The sequence below is a fragment of the Callorhinus ursinus genome, unplaced genomic scaffold, assembly GCF_003265705.2.
Source record: "Callorhinus ursinus isolate GAN/ISIS: 27379988/994484 unplaced genomic scaffold, GSC_fseal_2.0 scaffold16, whole genome shotgun sequence".
NCBI lineage: Eukaryota > Metazoa > Chordata > Mammalia > Carnivora > Otariidae > Callorhinus > Callorhinus ursinus.
In genome coordinates this window covers 3278597-3296264 of record NW_027397078.1, presented here as the reverse complement: position 1 = coordinate 3296264, position 17668 = coordinate 3278597, and the positions used below count along the sequence as shown (strand labels likewise).

General features: G+C 40.8%; 1 protein-coding gene across 9 annotated transcripts in view; it reads left to right on the top strand.

The window, feature by feature from the left end:
- Nucleotides 1–17668, top strand: part of JADE3 (jade family PHD finger 3) — a 142030-nt gene that overhangs the window by 104530 nt on the left and 19832 nt on the right. For all 9 annotated transcript variants that reach the window (XM_073901860.1, XM_073901864.1, XM_073901865.1 and 6 more), the window contains 4 exons: nucleotides 1290–1480; nucleotides 4509–4720; nucleotides 9725–9892; nucleotides 12604–12720. In XM_073901860.1, coding sequence (XP_073757961.1) covers nucleotides 1290–1480; nucleotides 4509–4720; nucleotides 9725–9892; nucleotides 12604–12720 — 688 coding nt within the window. The remainder of the gene's footprint in view (nucleotides 1–1289; nucleotides 1481–4508; nucleotides 4721–9724; nucleotides 9893–12603; nucleotides 12721–17668) is intronic.

The window sequence follows — 17668 nt, the reverse complement described above, 5'->3', positions numbered from 1 at the left end:
CAGCATATATTATGTGAAATCATAACCTTTTGGAAGAATGCTTAGGAAGAAATATTCACTGTATATTTACAAGGTAGACTATGCCTATAAATACTTATATGTATTTATATGAATATGTTTATGTTTATGAATCCTTCTACATATATAGTGACTCAAGTAAAGAAACTAGCTCCAGAAGCCTTCCAGAGAAACAATTTTCATTATTTTATGATATATATATATCTGTTTCTTTCTCTTTTTTTAGAGGGCCCACTCTGTTCTTTTAAATTTGCCAGGGAATAAGAATCCATATTTCCTGTTGTTTGTATTTTCTGTATCTAAAGAATCTAAAACATTGACTATAGAATAAGTTATCGGTATGAGAAACTTCTATTTCTTCCCTTGCTTGGTTTCCTTGCCTTGGGCTCCTAAGTGTCAGGAGGAGGGAGGGGAAATATGGGTTTGCTCAGACCTGCTGGAGAAGTTAATGGAAGAACAGGAATCTTTCATCCCATCGTGTTACCCTGGCTCGAACTGGTCACTATCATGTATGGCTGGGAAATGCCTGGAGTTTTTATAAGTCCATGGCCTCTTGGCTTTACCTCATCTACATAAATAGTGAAAAGAATAAGAAATATAACAATAACATTATTGAACATTTGTTTTTTACTATACACTATGCTAAGCACTTTATATATTTTATTTTGTGTAATTGTTATAATAACCCTACAAATTTGATACTATTTTATCATAGTATATGACTGTTGTCCTTACTTTTTAGCTAGGAAAACTGAACCTTGTAGAAATGAAGTAGTTCCCTAAGATCACTATGTGAGTAAGTGGCAGAAAAAAACAGGCTTGTGTGAGTCTATAGCCTGTACTCTTTACCACCATCCGTGGCAGAAAATCATGGGTTTAGCTGAAATATATCTTTGGTATGGCATCTGGCTGTGCCTTTGTGCTGGTATCATCTCTTCCTCGGTTTCCCCTTCTAACCAAATGTGGTGGCTATTGCACCAAGAACACACAATGCAACATTTTATTAGAATGAATGGTAATAGGGACCCAGGAGCGATGAGGGTAAATGAAACATTACATTAGCAGTCGGACTGTTCACAGCAGATGACAAAACTGAATTTGTAGAACCATTTACTTTCTAGAAAGGGATCTGCCATACCTCTCAGTTGGCAGAGCGAGGACCTCCCCCCACGGTGAAAAAGGAGAGCATTCAACTCCACTGTGTCCCACCCAGTCAGTGCCCAGAATCTGTCATTTGTTGACTTAGGAGTATCTTTCTTTCACTTTTCTAGGATTGTAGCCGAGAAGGTAAAGGAGGTTCTGTATATGCGGCCCCGGAAGTACATCCACTGCTCCAGCTCGGAAACCACAGAACCTGGCTACATCAACATCATGGAGTTGGCAGCATCTGTGTGTCGCTATGACCTAGACGACATGGACATCTTCTGGCTCCAGGAACTCAATGAAGATCTTGCAGAAATGGGTGAGTTGTTTTCCCACAAGTAAGTTGTTCCTTGTATTGCCTCGTGATTTTTTTTTAAGTTGTCAGGACCATTTAACTTGCTTTCATCTTGTGGCTTCTTTTCTTTTCTGGCCTTTTCGTTTATTTTTCTCCTTGATCTTACCTTAATGAAGCATTTCTTGAAATGCGTAAATATATTGAAATAGAGCAATAACATTTAAATCTGACCTTTTCTTTCCTTGTTCATGGTGAATAGCACAGATCAGGGATGGCATGTAGGTTTCATAAGATTGTTTTCCAGTTCCGATTGTGAAAGTGGTCATGGCTGATTGGACTTCTGGTTAAGAAGGATTCTGAACCTGGTTCCTGGCTCAGCCCTGAAAAGCACTCTGGTCAGTGGGCAGGGCCAGGGGCAGCAGCACCTCTGCCATCTCTGCCGGCTGGAGGGAAGCTCTAACTTCAGCAGGAGGCAGCACCACTGCACCTGACAGGTCGGTGTGACCAGCAATGCCTTCATGCGACACTAGTAATTTTCCTGCCGCAAGAATGGCAGGCTTAGGGCAAAACATCCCCAATGCAGTTCTTAGCTACCTTACTACCTTTAGTGAGTTCTGAAGCTGTCATGCAATTCTTAAAAACTTAAATTAAGCAAAGGCAAGCAAACAAAAAAATCTTGGAAGTAAACATAATAATAGTTTTAAAGTAAATGTATGTCCTACAGCACCATACCGGCAATGCTGGGAGATGCTAGACTCAAAGGAAACTCACTTTATTCTTACACACAGCTCTTTGACCAGTCTTCAGTCTGAGCAGTGTTTAGGTCCAAATAGTCCTATGGAACTGTGGCTGGTTTTTAAGTCTCCATATGAGATACAGAGAAGCATACAATTGATTTCATTTTTGTTTGCATCACATTTGTACATCGTTAGTACAAGGATCGATGGTTTTACTTTTCTTCCTTCCCTCCCCTTTTTCCCCTCTCTTCCTTTTGAGGTTGGTATCTGAATGCCTATGAATAAAAACATAAAACTGTATTAAATCCAGTTTGGTGTGATGGTGGTAATTATTCTGTCAGTAACCAGTACTTATTTTTTAAAACTTTTTAAGCCTTCTCTTACTCCGCCTTCGAAGAAGAGAGAAGGGATGTCAACTTAGGGTGCAAACCACAAAAGGAAGAGAATAAAAGACTGACAGAAGGGGAAATCAGAGTATAAGAGCATCATCAAGTGGATTGATGGCTCAGTGTGCAGTTGCATTTATGAACCATATGACATCCGTATACATTATGATCATTACAGGGCTCACTTCAACATGACACCACCTTATGACAAGGTCCCTTTGGTATTTTGCAGTTAATCCCCCTTGGATGATTTTTTGTAATCCACTTTTTATTGTGGAGTAGTCATAGATTTACAGAAAAGTGTACATTGAATACAGTTGCCATATGCCCCTCCCAATTTCAGCTTCCCCTAATGTTAATAACATCTCACTTGACCATGGTACATTTGTCAAAGCTAAGGAACCAGCACAGGTACATTACTATTAACTAACTTCTAGACTTTATTGGGATTTCAGCAGTTTTTCCACTAATGACCTTTTTCTGTTCCAGGATCCCATCCAGGACACCACATTGCATTTAGGCTTGAAGAGTTTTTAAAAGAGGATTGCTTTATCTCAAGTTTTACTCTTTAGAGTAAATGATATTGTAGTAAGGCTTCTAAGAGCTTAAAATAAACTTTTAAAAACATTAAGCATATTTTTTGGTTCAGATTAAGGAATTTAAAAAATTGAGTGCTTACTACATACTGGTCACTATACTAAGCAGTGTACAAACATTACCTCATCTCAGCCTCACAAGAAATCACTGAGTTTGTATTATGATCCTTATTTTATAGATAACGAAACTAATCCCTAAAGAGGATAAATAACTTGTCAAGGTTTACATAACCAATATGGGGTCAAGTTGGAATTTGAATCTAAGTGCCCTTACAACCAGACACTGTCCTCTTCCACTCCAGGAAAAAAAAAAATGTGTAATTTGTCTTGGCTGGTAAAATGAAACATACTACCTGGGTAGTTTTTGCTTTCATAAGTATCTACAACACTAAAAAGGTAGTTTATATGGAATTCCAGAGTTTCTTCATGTATCTTATATAACAAATGAAGTGGAATATTTGGGTGAATTTGTTTTGGATCATTTTCAGAATTATTCCTGAGTTTACAAGCTGTTATATGTATATATACACGCTCTCACAAAATCATTAGTCCCCTAAAAAGAAATATGTTTAGTTGTTGCCTGTATCCACATATAAATCTTTTAGTTGGGTTTATTAAGTTTGGAAGACTAAGAAAAATTAAAAGTATAGAAGGAAAGGGAATCAAGAGGCAAAAAAAAGGTAATTTCAGAATTTGCAGTTAGACTTTTGTGGATGCTAATAGATTTCTTTTATATACAGTTGCCATTGGAAAATATTATTGGATATTTTTGGAAGCCAGGTTTAAAAAACAAATTATTTCATATGTATACTGACATACACAGTACCTAGAATTTTCTTTTATGACTTAATACCTTTTTGTATGAAAATTCCCTCATATACTCGTTAGATGTGCTCATTGGGACTAACATGCTAAGAATGAATTATTATTTATGTTCAAATAGTTGTGATCCTAATTATCTTATTCTGTAAATTAAAGTGTTCAAAATTATAAAGCTCAGTGAAAGTTCGCCCTCAGTGGGAATAAGAGAAAACAGAGATTTAGGAGGAGACTGGTTAAGATGTAGACAGAAAATTGAAAGGGTCAGTAATACATCTTACAAGGAATGTGGTAAAATTTATTTATCCTTTCATGTGTCACACACTAATACGTGATGATATGTAAATATTAGAATAGCTCTAGTAAAAGATTCTTTGAAATCCGGTTGTTTTAGATCAGGGAAGAGATGGTTTTATCTTTTAGAATCCCTCCATCCCTGCACCGGACTCACAGTAGGTGATTTGGGAATAACAGCTGACTGATGGGTTGATTGATTGTTTGTATTTCTGTGCAGGTTATGGGCCAGTTGATGAGAATCTTATGGAAAAGACAGTAGAAGTCCTGGAACGCCATTGCCATGAAAATATGAACCATGCTATTGAGACAGAGGAAGGGCTAGGCATAGAGTATGATGAAGATGTGATCTGTGATGTGTGCCGGTCTCCAGACAGTGAAGAAGGGAATGATATGGTGTTCTGTGATAAGTGTAACGTCTGTGTGCATCAGGTTAGTGAGAGTGGAGACCACCACCTCCCCACGGTCAGCCTTTCTGAAGCTCAGTGATGGTCTCCAGCACCCATATCTGGGTAGCAATTTGCATTTAATAAGGATGAAAATAAAGATTTGGCCTGGCTGTTCTTCAGTAATTCCTTTAGAAACAATATTTATGATCCCCAAGGTGACTTAATTGCTAACTTTATCCCAGGAGCTAAACCCAGATTTTTATTGTATCCCTTCATACATATGCCATTGAGTTTGCCTTGTTCAAGACTTTTATAGTCCCCTGGGGAGTCTCCTTGTTGCTTGCCTGGGAGTCTCTCCTTCACCTTTGAATCCCTGTTACATCATCAAGTTACACTCATGGTTAGTAACCTTGATGGAGATTATAGTTCCTCCAGGTGGAAGTCCAGACTCTTTATCCTAGCACCCAGAGCCCTCCTGATATATAACTCCCAGGAAGCTGAGTCTGCTATGCTTTTAAAGATCATAGAATTTTAGGACTGTAAAAGACCATCCCACTCCTCAGTTTTACAAATAATACCAGGAAAGATGAAGTGACTTTACCCAAGCTCTTACAGCTAGTTATTTGTCGTCCTTTCTACCACAATGCGTTTTTAATTGATGATGTTGATGATGATATCAACATTCTTTTCAGCTCTTTCCTTTTCTTGCCCTCGCAAGCCCTATGCTCCAGCAAAATAAGTTTACTTAAGGGGGCAGTGATGACTATTCCTGACACTGTCCTGTCTTCATGTTTTGGCCACACTCCAATTTAAAATGCTTTCTCCCATCTCCATCTATAAAAAAATCTATAGAACTTCCAAGATTTGATTTAAACCTTTTCTTGAATTCCCCTACGCTAAATAATTTTTCACTCTTCTGAACCTGTTGTGTGTTTCATTTCTCTCATTAATTTATCTAGCAGATAGGTATGGAACACCATGCTGCCATGTGCCAGGACTGTGCCACATGCTGAAGACACAGTCAGTGACGAAGAGGCAGACATGGTCTTGGCCCCCGGGGTCACCAGAGGCCGGTATAGGGGCTACAAGGGTACTGCCCCTTTAGCACAGTGTGCCAGGTGGTTTTGTGGATGGAAGTCCATGCTGCTGTGAGACTACATGGGAGGGTTGGGGGTCAGGGACAGCTTCGGAGAAGTGGCATCCAAGCTGACTCTAACTGCCACAAAGAACAGCAGGCAGAAAGGAGAACCCATTCAGGCAGGGTAGTGAGAATGGGCTAAGTATACGGGAGGCAACTCTGGAGCTGTTCAGAGCTGTGGGAGGTGGTGGGGTGGAGTAGAGGAGGATGGAGAGCGAGGGTGGAGAGGGATACCGGAGCCACAGGTGACCAGCCTTCGCTGACAGACTAAGGAACTTTGGCTTTGTCCCGTCAACCCTGAAGGCTAGGAGTTGTATTTTAGAAAGGTCATTCTGGCTACAAAATGACTAAAATGATTAGACGCAGTGGAGCGCCTGGCTGGCTCAGTCAGTAGAGCATGTGACTCTTGATCTCGGGGTCATGAATTTGAGCTCCATGTTGGGCATAGAGATTACTTAAAATAAAAATTTTTTAATAAATAAAATGATTAGGTAACGCAGGAGATCGAGAAAAAACAGGGCTTACAACTTTAATTGCCTGGGCCACCTAACCTAACCCTCTGTATTAAAAGGTACTCAAAATTTTTCTGTGACCAATTAGATCTTCTTCATTTTACTTGTTTCCTTTGAAAGAGTGAACTTCAAAAATTTATCTTCATTCTACCAGTTATTGGCATTTATGTCACACCTTTAGCGAGAGAGGAAATATCATTTAGGTATTAATGTAAATATTTGATAACATATAGGTCCACAGTCTTTCCTCTACAATTCCAGAAATTTCAAAAGCTCTGAAAACTGCTTAAGTTTGGCACCAAAACTGATTAGGGGCAATACTAGAACTCACCCAATATGGGGCTGTTTATAGTCTTTATCCCATTTTGTATAAATGGTCATATAGTTTGCTAGAATAATATTAATGTATTTGATAATAGGGTACTGCCCCTGGTCCCATTGGGGTTTAGGTAGTATACCATGTATTTACTTACTGTTTTCCTAAGGTCTGAACAATTCTGAATTTCCTTATGTTTCTCACCCTAGGGTTTTCAGATAAATGATTGTAGGCTTGAAGGGAAAATAGTACAAAGGTTATCTGTATATATTTTCAGTATCTGTCCTTCACAGTTGGGACCAAATATTAAGGAATTATTTTCAGATTCCTCGGCTAAAAAATGAAATGTAACTTAATAATTCTCCTCAAAGATTATTTTGTTTTGAAAACATATCCATTAATGACTATAAATGATGCGCTTTCCTCACATAGAAAGGGATGACAGTAATACCTGACCAGGCCTTGCAGAATATAAGCTGGTATGTATTAAAGCTGGATGTTGGTGCCACATAAAGTTTCATATAAAAGAGATTTCTTCCAAAGTGAGTATAGTCGCTTGACTTCTAAAGAGATACTTAGGTTAGAGCTCCCTCTGTTGACTGAAAAGTGACTTAAAATGATTTGGAGGATTTGGTTTACTCCTTAACAGAATCAGGGACATGCTGACATCTATATTTATTAAACATAATTTTTCTTCCTTACTGCCACCACATTATGTCAAATATTTGTTCCTCTGTGACTATAACACACTTGTGTCAGTATTTTAGAAGAGAGGTTTACATCAATAGACTTGAGATTTTAACATTAAAAATGTGAAAATTGGGAGCATTCCAAGTCCCTTTGTATATTCCATTTTTGGTTCTTAGCCCAGGTATTGAACACTCAAACTGAGGCCTAAATTAATTTGTCTGAAGGTACATGCTCATAGTTTTTTATATCTGTCATATATATGTTTGGCACTGAGTTTATTAACCCCCTGAAAGTATATGTAGAACATATGTCTCAGAGTCCACAGCCTTCATCATGTGGTCTAGAGAAAATTGAGAACCGCTGCTATGCAATACAAGCTCACCATGAATAAGTCTACACAAGGGCTCAGTAAATGTTATTCTGCCTAGTGGAAGAGCCAGGAGATAAAGGGTATTCCTAGAACCACTGGTTTTTCTTCTGCTGGTCCAAAACAGGTTCTGTTTTAGGAGGAAGCTTGCTTTCGTTTCCTAGCAAACTTTCTGGACCTCAGAGAAAGAAAAGCTTTTGAAGGTCAGGAACCTTATAAAATGATGCCCTGCTGTTGTAAGAGCAGCCTGGTTGGAGTTCAGCTTCAGTTCTTGACCTAAATTAATCTGTTCTACCAAACTGCCTATTTGATCTCAGCATAGAAAACATTCCAGATAACTGATGATAAAAGACCTACCCCAGTGACCTTAGAGTCTCACTGAGGAGATGAAACATAACAGCTAAAGTAGAGAAGGATACATGTTGCCAACCACGTACCTGGTGAGGGAAGCTATATGTTGAGTAGTGGGCAGGGATCAAGAAGTGGAGCAGACACAGGGGCTCTGTGAACTGAGAAGTGAGGTGAGAAACATCAGGCTTTAGATCAGAAGCCAGCAGACTTTTTCTTTGAAAGGCCAGATAGTAAATATTTTAGACTTTGAGGGCCACATATGGTCTCTGTAACGTATTCTTTTTTTTAAACATCACTCTAAAAATATGAAAACCATTCTTAGCTTGTTAGCCTTACAAAACAGGCCTCAAGTAGTAGTTTGCCAACCTGTGGTTTAGACGATGGTGGGGTGAGAACAGAAGGAATTTCTAGAGGGTTTGTTGCTGTGCAATGGAATGAAATCTTTGTTTTAGTAAGAAGAACATGGCAGCCAAATAGAAGGAGGATTGAAGGTGTGAAGGGGGCGGAAGAGAATTTAGGAATAAATCAATCCAGGCATAACATGATAAGGACTTGGATGGATGGAGCAGTTGTGGTGGGGATGGAGAGGAAGGTCAGAGCCTAAGGGCCACCTCTGTAGGGAGGACTAGCATGCCCCAGGGGCGGTAGACAAAGGGAAGTAGATAATATGAGTACAGGAATTTTGGATCTGGAAGCTGGGAAGCATGGTGGTGATATGGATAGTTTAGGGAAAAGGGGCCAGTTCAGGGGTAACATGATAGTAACCGTTGGAACCTGAATCCAAGCTATGGGTGAACCTCCTGGGGTAGGCACAGATTTTGAAGCTGCCTTGGTGAATCAGTCAGTGGTGGAAAGTATGCCAGGCCACATGGGGAGCCAGGTGGCCCCCAGGTTTAGTCCTTAATGGTGAGAGTAGAGCAGTAAGGAAGGGAAAGATGGGTGAGGTTGGAGGTAGTGAAAAGGAAATCTAGAATGTTTTCCAAACTTATCTCCCCTCCCCCAGTAATTCATTTATTTGTCCAACTTCATTCCATAAAGGATTTGAAGCAGCTTTCAGAACTCATTATGGAGTATTGTGATTAGTCTAATATTCTATTCAATTCAGGATTCATTCACAAGTCCCTTTTTCTTCAACCCAAGCAAGTAATTGCTGTGATTTGCTGAGTGCTTTTTATGCACCAGGCTCTGTTAGGCTCTTTGAACATTAGCTCATTTGCTGTTCAGAAGTTTCATTCTGTTTCCTTTTTAACACTTTTTTCTTGATTACAACAGTGCATGACATGTAGAAGTTATTCAATAAATATATGACTGATAAGTATAATACATAATCATTGAAGAAACTTTAGAAAACAGAGGCAAAAAAGGAAAAAAGCATGTAATCCCCAAACTCAGATAACAGTTGGGCCAGCTTTTATATATATTTCTTTCTAGTCTTATTCTTTTGTCCTTAAAGTCAGTTCTCATAGACAGACATGCCGATCTTAGAACAGATGCTGGAAGTTGCCCTTTTTTTGAGTGTTTTAAAATTACTAAATCCCCGATATGAGCTTGTTGGCCCTTATTTGCCTCTTTCTCCTAAAAGCGGAGGGTACTCTGTGACTGTGTACCAGAGCAGACATCATTCTTGGTGAGAAGATGCTAACCATTCTCCCCTCTCCTCCTCGTGCCCCCAGGCCTGCTACGGCATCCTCAAGGTCCCAGAAGGCAGCTGGCTGTGTCGTTCCTGTGTCCTGGGCATTCATCCGCAATGTCTGTTATGTCCAAAGAGAGGGGGGGCCATGAAAACTACCAGGACAGGGACTAAATGGGCTCACGTCAGCTGTGCCCTGTGGATTCCAGAGGTAAGAACTCATCCAGGCCTGTGAGCCCGTTTGCTCCAGGAGGCCCCTGTTTCCCACAGCATTCAGAATGGCTTGGGCTTCGTGGAGATGCTTCATGCCTGCCCATGTTTCTGAGATGATGGGGCTTCTACTTGAGCTCCCTCACATCCTTCTCAGATGCAAGTGAGCATGTAAGCCCGTGCTGATTCACTTATAGGTGGTGATACCAGTGCTACTGGATAAGTTTGTATGAGAAGAGAGGCACAAAAGACCAGAATGTGAGCAGATTTTTTTAAGGTGAAACTTACTTAAAATACCAAATATGAAGTACCCAGTTTCATGAATTTTTATACCTATCTATAACCACAACCCAGACCAAGACCTGGAACACCCCAGAAATAGACATAGAGCACCCCAGAACGATCCCTCATACCCACTTTCCAGTCCCTATCTGGGTTCCTATTTACCATTGCGATTGCTATCACTGTAGATTAGCTTAGTCTGTTTTTGAATTTCATATAAATGAAATCATACAGTATGCAATCTTTTCTGTCTGCCTAGCATTCCTTGTTGTAGTATGTATCAGCACGCATTCATTTCTATTGTTGAGTAGTATGCTATTGTATGGATATACCATGATTTATCCATTCTTTGATGGGCATTTCAGTTGTTTCCAGTGTTAGGCTATTCCAAATAAAGTGAGCAATAGTTCTTTCGCCCACTATGATGGTTGCCCTTTGATTTTTGAAGCTCTTTTCAGAGCTTGGACTCAACATTTGTCTAAGAGCTTCTTTATTCAAAACTCCATCCCTCATTATTTAATCTGGTCCTTCAGTTGCTGATCTTTTATAAGGGGCTGTGTGCGCACTAAGTTGATTAAAGAGAGCATCCAAACATTACTTGTCCTTCTTATGGCTGCCTTTTTAAAAAAAAAAAAAAAACCTGTTTGAACATCCCACTCACATCCTCTTTCCCCAACCCCTATCCAAGCCAACAAATTTGTTAGGCAGTTTAACTGCAGGGCAAGAGAGACTTTAGAATTGGGCACCTGGGTGACTCAGTTGGTTAAGCGACTGCCTTCGGCTCAGGTCATGATCCTGGAGTCCCTGGATCGAGTCCCGCATCGGGCTCCCTGCTCGGCAGGGAGTCTGCTTCTCCTTCTGACCCTCCCCCCATCTCATGTGCTTTCTCTCTCTCTCAAATAAATAAATAAATTCTTTAAAAAAAGAAAAAGACTTTAGAATTCAGTAGCTGATGACACTGTATTGGTAATTCATTCCCCTTTTAAAACTTCCCTGGCTTTATTCTTGTTAATGGCCGTTCCAGGGGAGTTAACTATCTAACAGTCAAGCTCAAGCTCACAGAGTTAAACTGTCCGTGATAAATACTGTGGTACTCTTAGGGATAGAGAAACGTTTTTTAAAATATTTGAGTAATGGTTTCTTTTTCGTACTAAGAATATCTAGCTTACAGACTGACATGAACTCTTGGGTTTCTGGCCTGAGAGTGACTGGTTTCCTGCAGCAAACGCCCAGCTAATAGAGCAGGCTTTCTCAGCATAATGAGTTTAGAACATGACTCTGGAAGAGTCCTTTAGAAATAAAAGCAGCTTTCTTTTTTTTTAATTTTTATTTATTCATTTGAGACACAGAGATACAGACAGAGCACGAGCAGGGCGAGAGGCAGAGGGAAAGGGAAAGCAGGTTCCCCGATGAGCCAGGAGCCCATCGTGGGACTCCATCCCAAGACCCTGGGATCATGACCTGAGCTGAAGGCAGACGCTTAACCATCTGAGCCACCCAGGCGCCCCTAAAAGAAGCTTTCTTATCTATTGACTTTGTCTTAGGGTTTTTAGTACCTTTTGAGTTGCTCAAGATCGCTCTGATCTTTCTACTGTTGGTTTCTTGCTGTGGGTAGAACTTGTACTAGTTTAACTAGCTTTATTCAATAGTCCTTCACTCTTTTTTAAAGTTGTGGCTCTCTTAGAAACTCATGTACACATTTGTAAGAGAGTGGGAGAACACTTTTTGCCAGAAGTTGCCTAACCCCTTATTTTCATATGGAAAAAAAATGTTTTCCATCTCTTTTTAAAGCCTGCCTTCCTTTCAGTACTCTCCCAAAGACTGATTTCACTTTGAAGCTACTTTGGCCGAAAGAATAGAGCAAACTGTAAATAGTTACATGATTTAAAAGACTGGGGTTTGAAAATGTTATCATCCTCATCCTTCCTACTGTGCTGCAACCTCTTCATCACCCAGATTGCTGCTACTTTCCAGCAGTATCCTGTTTCTTGGTACACTAAACTGAAAGGCTTGTCACTGCCTGTTTTTTATCCTTAGTCAAATAAATGACAAAACAAGGCATATGGTACCATCTCTAACATTATAATAGATGCTAGATTTTGTGAATTTTAATTCCTTTCCTTAGTGGCTTTCTTTGGTTCCGAAGTAAAGTGTAGATATTTTGGATTGATTAAGGTAACCATGCTCCATCTCCACTCCTGCCCCCTCTCATTCTATATATGAATCATTTACATTACTGGAAATGATCGAAGGTCTGAGCAGTGGCAGGGGACAACTTTTATTTATTCTTGGTTCCATAGTAACCTTAAGAGATGTAGCTCACCTCATTGTTTTGATGTTCTGAGCTTCATGTGATATCATTTGTGGTTTGTGAAAGGTATTTCTGGAATGCCTTGGTGCCTCTGCCTTATGGTCATGTTTTATTTGTAGGTCAGCATTGCTTGTCCTGAGAGGATGGAACCAATCACAAAGGTCTCCCACATCCCACCCAGTCGATGGGCCTTAGTCTGCAACCTGTGCAAGTTGAAGACAGGGGCTTGTATTCAGGTAAGTCACCAAGGCCACCACTGAATTGGCCAGACTCAACTTGCCAGTGACAGCCGCCTCATAACCGAAAGTTTACTTGGGAGGCCTCCCACTCACTCTTAGGGCTCTGCCATTGCACAGACCATTCCTGAAGCCATTTTTTTAGACATTGCCTCTGGACGCTTCAGCCTACTCTTTTCATCCATAATGGTAGTTAATTTCCATCCTTTGTTGTCAGATCTCTGATGAATTAGGTGAGTTCTGAAGCTAGATGATACCATCCTGGGTGGAAACAAGCCATAACTCTTAAAACAACCAGGCCCATGTTCCTGTGCAGCTCACCCACCAACTATGGATGGACTCAGGTTCTAGGATGATTCAACCAGTGACTCTGTTGCTGGACTAAGGACAACTCATTTTGGTAGGGAAAGATGCATCTAAATGTATAAATCCTGGTAGATAGGTTTGAGAGTCACTCTCACAGATACGTTTGTTGTATATGGTAGTACAAGTAGAGTTTTCAGAGATGTCTGGGGTACAGGAATACAGCTGCACGAAGTGGAAGCAGCTGCTGGTGCCCTCAACAGCGACAGTGGGGGGGATGGTGGATGAGATTGCGAGAGGCCAGTTACCTCCAGCAAAGGCAGAAGGGTTGACCCTTCTACGCCCCAGGCCTCCTGCATAGGAGCTACAGGTTGGTTAGAGTTAGAATTGTCTGCTAAGGTTCTTCACAGAAAAGGAGCCATATGATGTCATCACTTAGGGACGGTGACTCTGGGTGTTTCCTGAGGTTTCTTGCTGTCTGGCTCATCTTGTAGATTTCTTGCTGCAGACCTGGGATCGGCCACTCCTCCAAGTAAACCTGGTTCTTTTACTGAGAAATGGTATTTAAAGAACACAATCTGGACCCCAAAGACCCTTTTAATTTCTTAAATTCATTTTTTACATCTGACAGAATTGGATACTTTGTCCTGCCTCTTTTTTAACTTTTTTTTTTCTGCTGATATTATTTAAGGACAGCAGTTACAAAGGAAAACAATTTAAGGGAACACTAATCCCACAGGATCTACTAACTTTAATGCATTGCCTGTTTAGGTTTTCCTGAGTTCTGTCCTGGTTGCTCCTCATATGTGAGCCCCTTGGGGACCAAGGTTGTGCATCATTCTTCCTTGGATTTCCTGTAGCAGAAAGGGGAGTGCCTGCCCATTGTCAGTGCTCAGTTACTGTTTATTGCATAAATATATCCATATTTAATTGTATCATAGATTTGTTTATAATATTCATTCTCCCCACTAAAAAACTGAAATATTTTCCATGTTTTTATAATTATTAGCCATTTAAAAAAATGTTTAAGTTATCTCTATGCCCAACATGGGGCTCAAACAACCCCAAGATCAAGAGTCATATGCTCCACCAACTGAGCCAGGCAGGAGCCCCATTATTAGCCATTTTATAATAGCACATTGAACTTATATCCTTTAATTTACTTACTTTCATTATCGTAGTACCTACATTTTTCTCCCTATCTTTCCTGTTTTAAAGGAGGATTTTTTTAAAAGATTTTTTTTAAAGATTTTATTTATTTATTTGACAGAAGGACAGTGAGAGAGGGAACACAAGCAGGGGCAGTGGGAGAGGGAGAAGCAGGCTTCCCGCAGAGCAGGGAGCCCGATGTGGGGCTCGATCCCAGGACCCTGGGATCATGACCTGAGCCGAAGGCAGACGCTTAATGACTGAGCCACCCAGGCGCCCAAAGGAGGATTTTTTAGAATAGTTAATAATTGACAGCATGACTGTGGTGAAAGAAAACACTGGCCTTGATCTTAGCAGACTTGAGTTGGCATTACAGCCCCACGTTACCACATTCTGCCACACTGTCTGAGTTATTCTCTGAGATTTATCTTCCTTAGTAGACTGTAAGCTCAGACTGTTTCATCCTTAGATCCCCCACACCCCTGACATGGCAGACAGACAGTAAATACTAGATTGATGGATAGATGAACAGATGGATGGAGGAAGCATTCTGGAGTAGGTTTTTCATCTGCAGGGCAATGGTTCTTACTTTTATTACTTAGAGTTTAGAGTCTGCATTTTGTGAAGGTTTTACCAAATTAAGACTCTTAAATTTTTTATTATACAGAATTACATTTATTCAACAAATATTTGAGTGCCTAATCGTGTGCCAGGCACTGTTCTCGGCACTTGGGACTTATCAGCAAGCCAACAAAGAACCTTGTGCCGTGGAACGTAGGTTTGAGTTGGGAGAAATAGGGAATAAGGAATAAATACTAAATGGTGCATGAGAAAATGGGAAGTGCTATAGAAAGGAAAAATGTGGAGTATGGTGAGAAGGTGGGGAGTGTGGGGCAGGGGGCATGCATTACAGGTTTAAATAGAGTGGTCAGAGTAGGACTCATGGTAGAGGAGACATTTGAGGAAGGACTTGAAGGTAAGAGAAAACAATGCAGATATTTCGGGTAAAAATATTCCCGGCAGAGGGATCAGCCGATGATCGGAGATAGGAGTGTGTCTGGCCTGTTTGAGTGACAGTAAAGAGGCTAATGAGGCTAGAATGGAGTGAGTGAGAAGAGAATATCAGAGAGGTCATATGGGAACTTGACTGGTTAAGGCAAGGGTTGGCAGGTTTTTTTCTGTGAATGGCCAGAGAAATATTTTAGGCTTTGCAGGTCATACGGGCTGTGATGCGACTCCTCAGCTCTGCCTTGAGCACAGAGACAGCACAGACAGTACTTAAGCAGGTGAACGTGGCTGTATTCCAGTTAAACTCTATGGACTCTAAAATTTCAATTTCATATTAGTTCACGTGTCATGAAGTAGTCTTCTTTTTATTTTTTACATCATTTAAAAATGTAAAAACATCCTCAGTTCCCATTCTTAGCTCTTGGGCCACACAAAAACAGACAGCTGCTGCATTTGGTCTGTGGGCCATAGGCTGCCAGCCCCTGGTGTGGGGCTTCCAGGGCCCTTATGAGACCTTTTGTTTTTACTCTCAGTTTAAGGGGGAGCCATTGACAGGCTTTGAGCAGGCAAGGGACATGATTTGACTTGTGTTTTTAAGGGATCACTCTGTAGAATGATATGATGTCTAATACTCACTTCAAAATAATCTGGGGGCAGGGTACTGTGGGGGTTAAAGATGAAACAAAATTGGTCATACATTAATTCCCATTGAAGCTGGCTGATGGGTATATGGGGGTCATGATTAGTGTTCTCTGTGCCGTTATATAGGTTTTTAAATTTCCATAGTAAACAGTTAAAAATAAGCTCTGGCTGCTGTATTTAGAATAGACAGGGGAGGGAAGGTTAGAAACAGGAAAAGCAATTAGGAGGCTATTCTAGTAATCCTTGTGAGATGGTGGTGGCTTTGACTGGAGTAGTGGCTGTGGAGGTAGTGAAAAGTGATTAGATTCTGGATGAATGTTGAAGGTGGAGCCAATAGGAGGTGGGAGAGAAAGATAGGAGTTGGGGATGCCTCCAGGTTTGGGGCCCAAACAGTGGGAAGGATGAAGTTGCCATAAACTGAATAGAGAAATCTGCAGAAGAACAGATTTGGGGGAAGAGATGATGAGTTCAGTTTTAGACATTTAAGTTTGAGATGTCTATCCGACATCCTAGTGGAAATGTCAAACTGACAAGTATCTGTGTGAGTTTGGAGTTTGGGAGAAGTCCCGGACTGCAGACAGGGATTTGGGAGCCATTGGCCTAGAGATGGGCTTTAGCCTGGACTGGGTAGGATCACTGAGTGAGTGAGTGTAGATAGAGAGGAGAACAGTACCGAGCACTAGGCCTGGAAGCACTGCAACATGAAGAAGTCCAGCAGAGTAGGAAGAAGCAGCAAGAGGAGACTGGGAAGAAGCCAGAAGGAAGACAGGAGGAAAACCGAGAGTGTGTAGCAGCCTAGACTTCAAGAGAAAAAAGCATTTCAAAGAGAAGGAAAAGATCAGTGGTGTAAAGATGCAGCGGAAGTAGGAGGAGGACTAGAGATTGACCCCTGAATTTAGCAGTGTGATTATTGGTAACTGGGAGGAGCCGTTTAGGTGCAGTAGTGAATGCAAAAGCTACATTGCCAATGGTCAGGACAAAGAAAGGGAGTAGGAACAGTTCAAACAAGTGAAGTAAAGAGGTCTTGTCTTTAAGATGGTAGAATTACCAAATATGTGTGTACACTTGTTAGCACATAGAACATCGCAGTGTGCATGAAAGGGAGTGATCCAGCGGAAAGGAAAAACTGCTGGAGTGAGGTTTTCAGTAGGTGAGAGAGGGTGGGGTAAAGCGTGCGATGAGGGGGTGGCCTTGGGCAGGAGCACTGATAGTTCTGGCCTGTTAAGAGCCTTGAAGGCAGAGTGCATGTGCAGTATTAGGTACGTGTGTTGGTGGGGATCTGCAGACGTGCTCTTTTGATTGTTTTAATTTCCTCAGTGAGGTAGGAAGCAGGACCATCAGCTGAGAGTGAGGTCCAGAGGTTTGAGGAGAGGTGTGAAGTCATTTTATGGTTTGGGGAAGTGCAATGTGAGTGCCAGGCTGTAGGAAAGACCCTCCCCCCTTGAGTTTGAGTGAGGGGGAATGAACATCCGGTGACCTTCTGAAGTGTGTAATTCTTTTCTCACCTACATTCTACTTATACTAATAGAGCGGCGTTTGTTTTCCATGGTTGATACCTAGTTTTCCTGTGGGAAAACAGACCAAAACCTTCTTCTTCCTTTTAAACCACCACTAAGGAAAGTTAATTCCGAACTCATCAGTAATTTAGCGTCTTGTTCCCTGTATGTGAATCACGAACATAGTAAACAAATATAGTAATTCAGTAGGGGTCAAGTTTTATTAGCATCATTGTTCTTGGGAGGTTTATTTTAAGTCTTTGTGATTAGTAACATATTTAGGATATTTTGTTTTACTAACTCTTTATGGATCTCTTAACTATCTGTGAATTGTATTTGTTCTTCCTGCT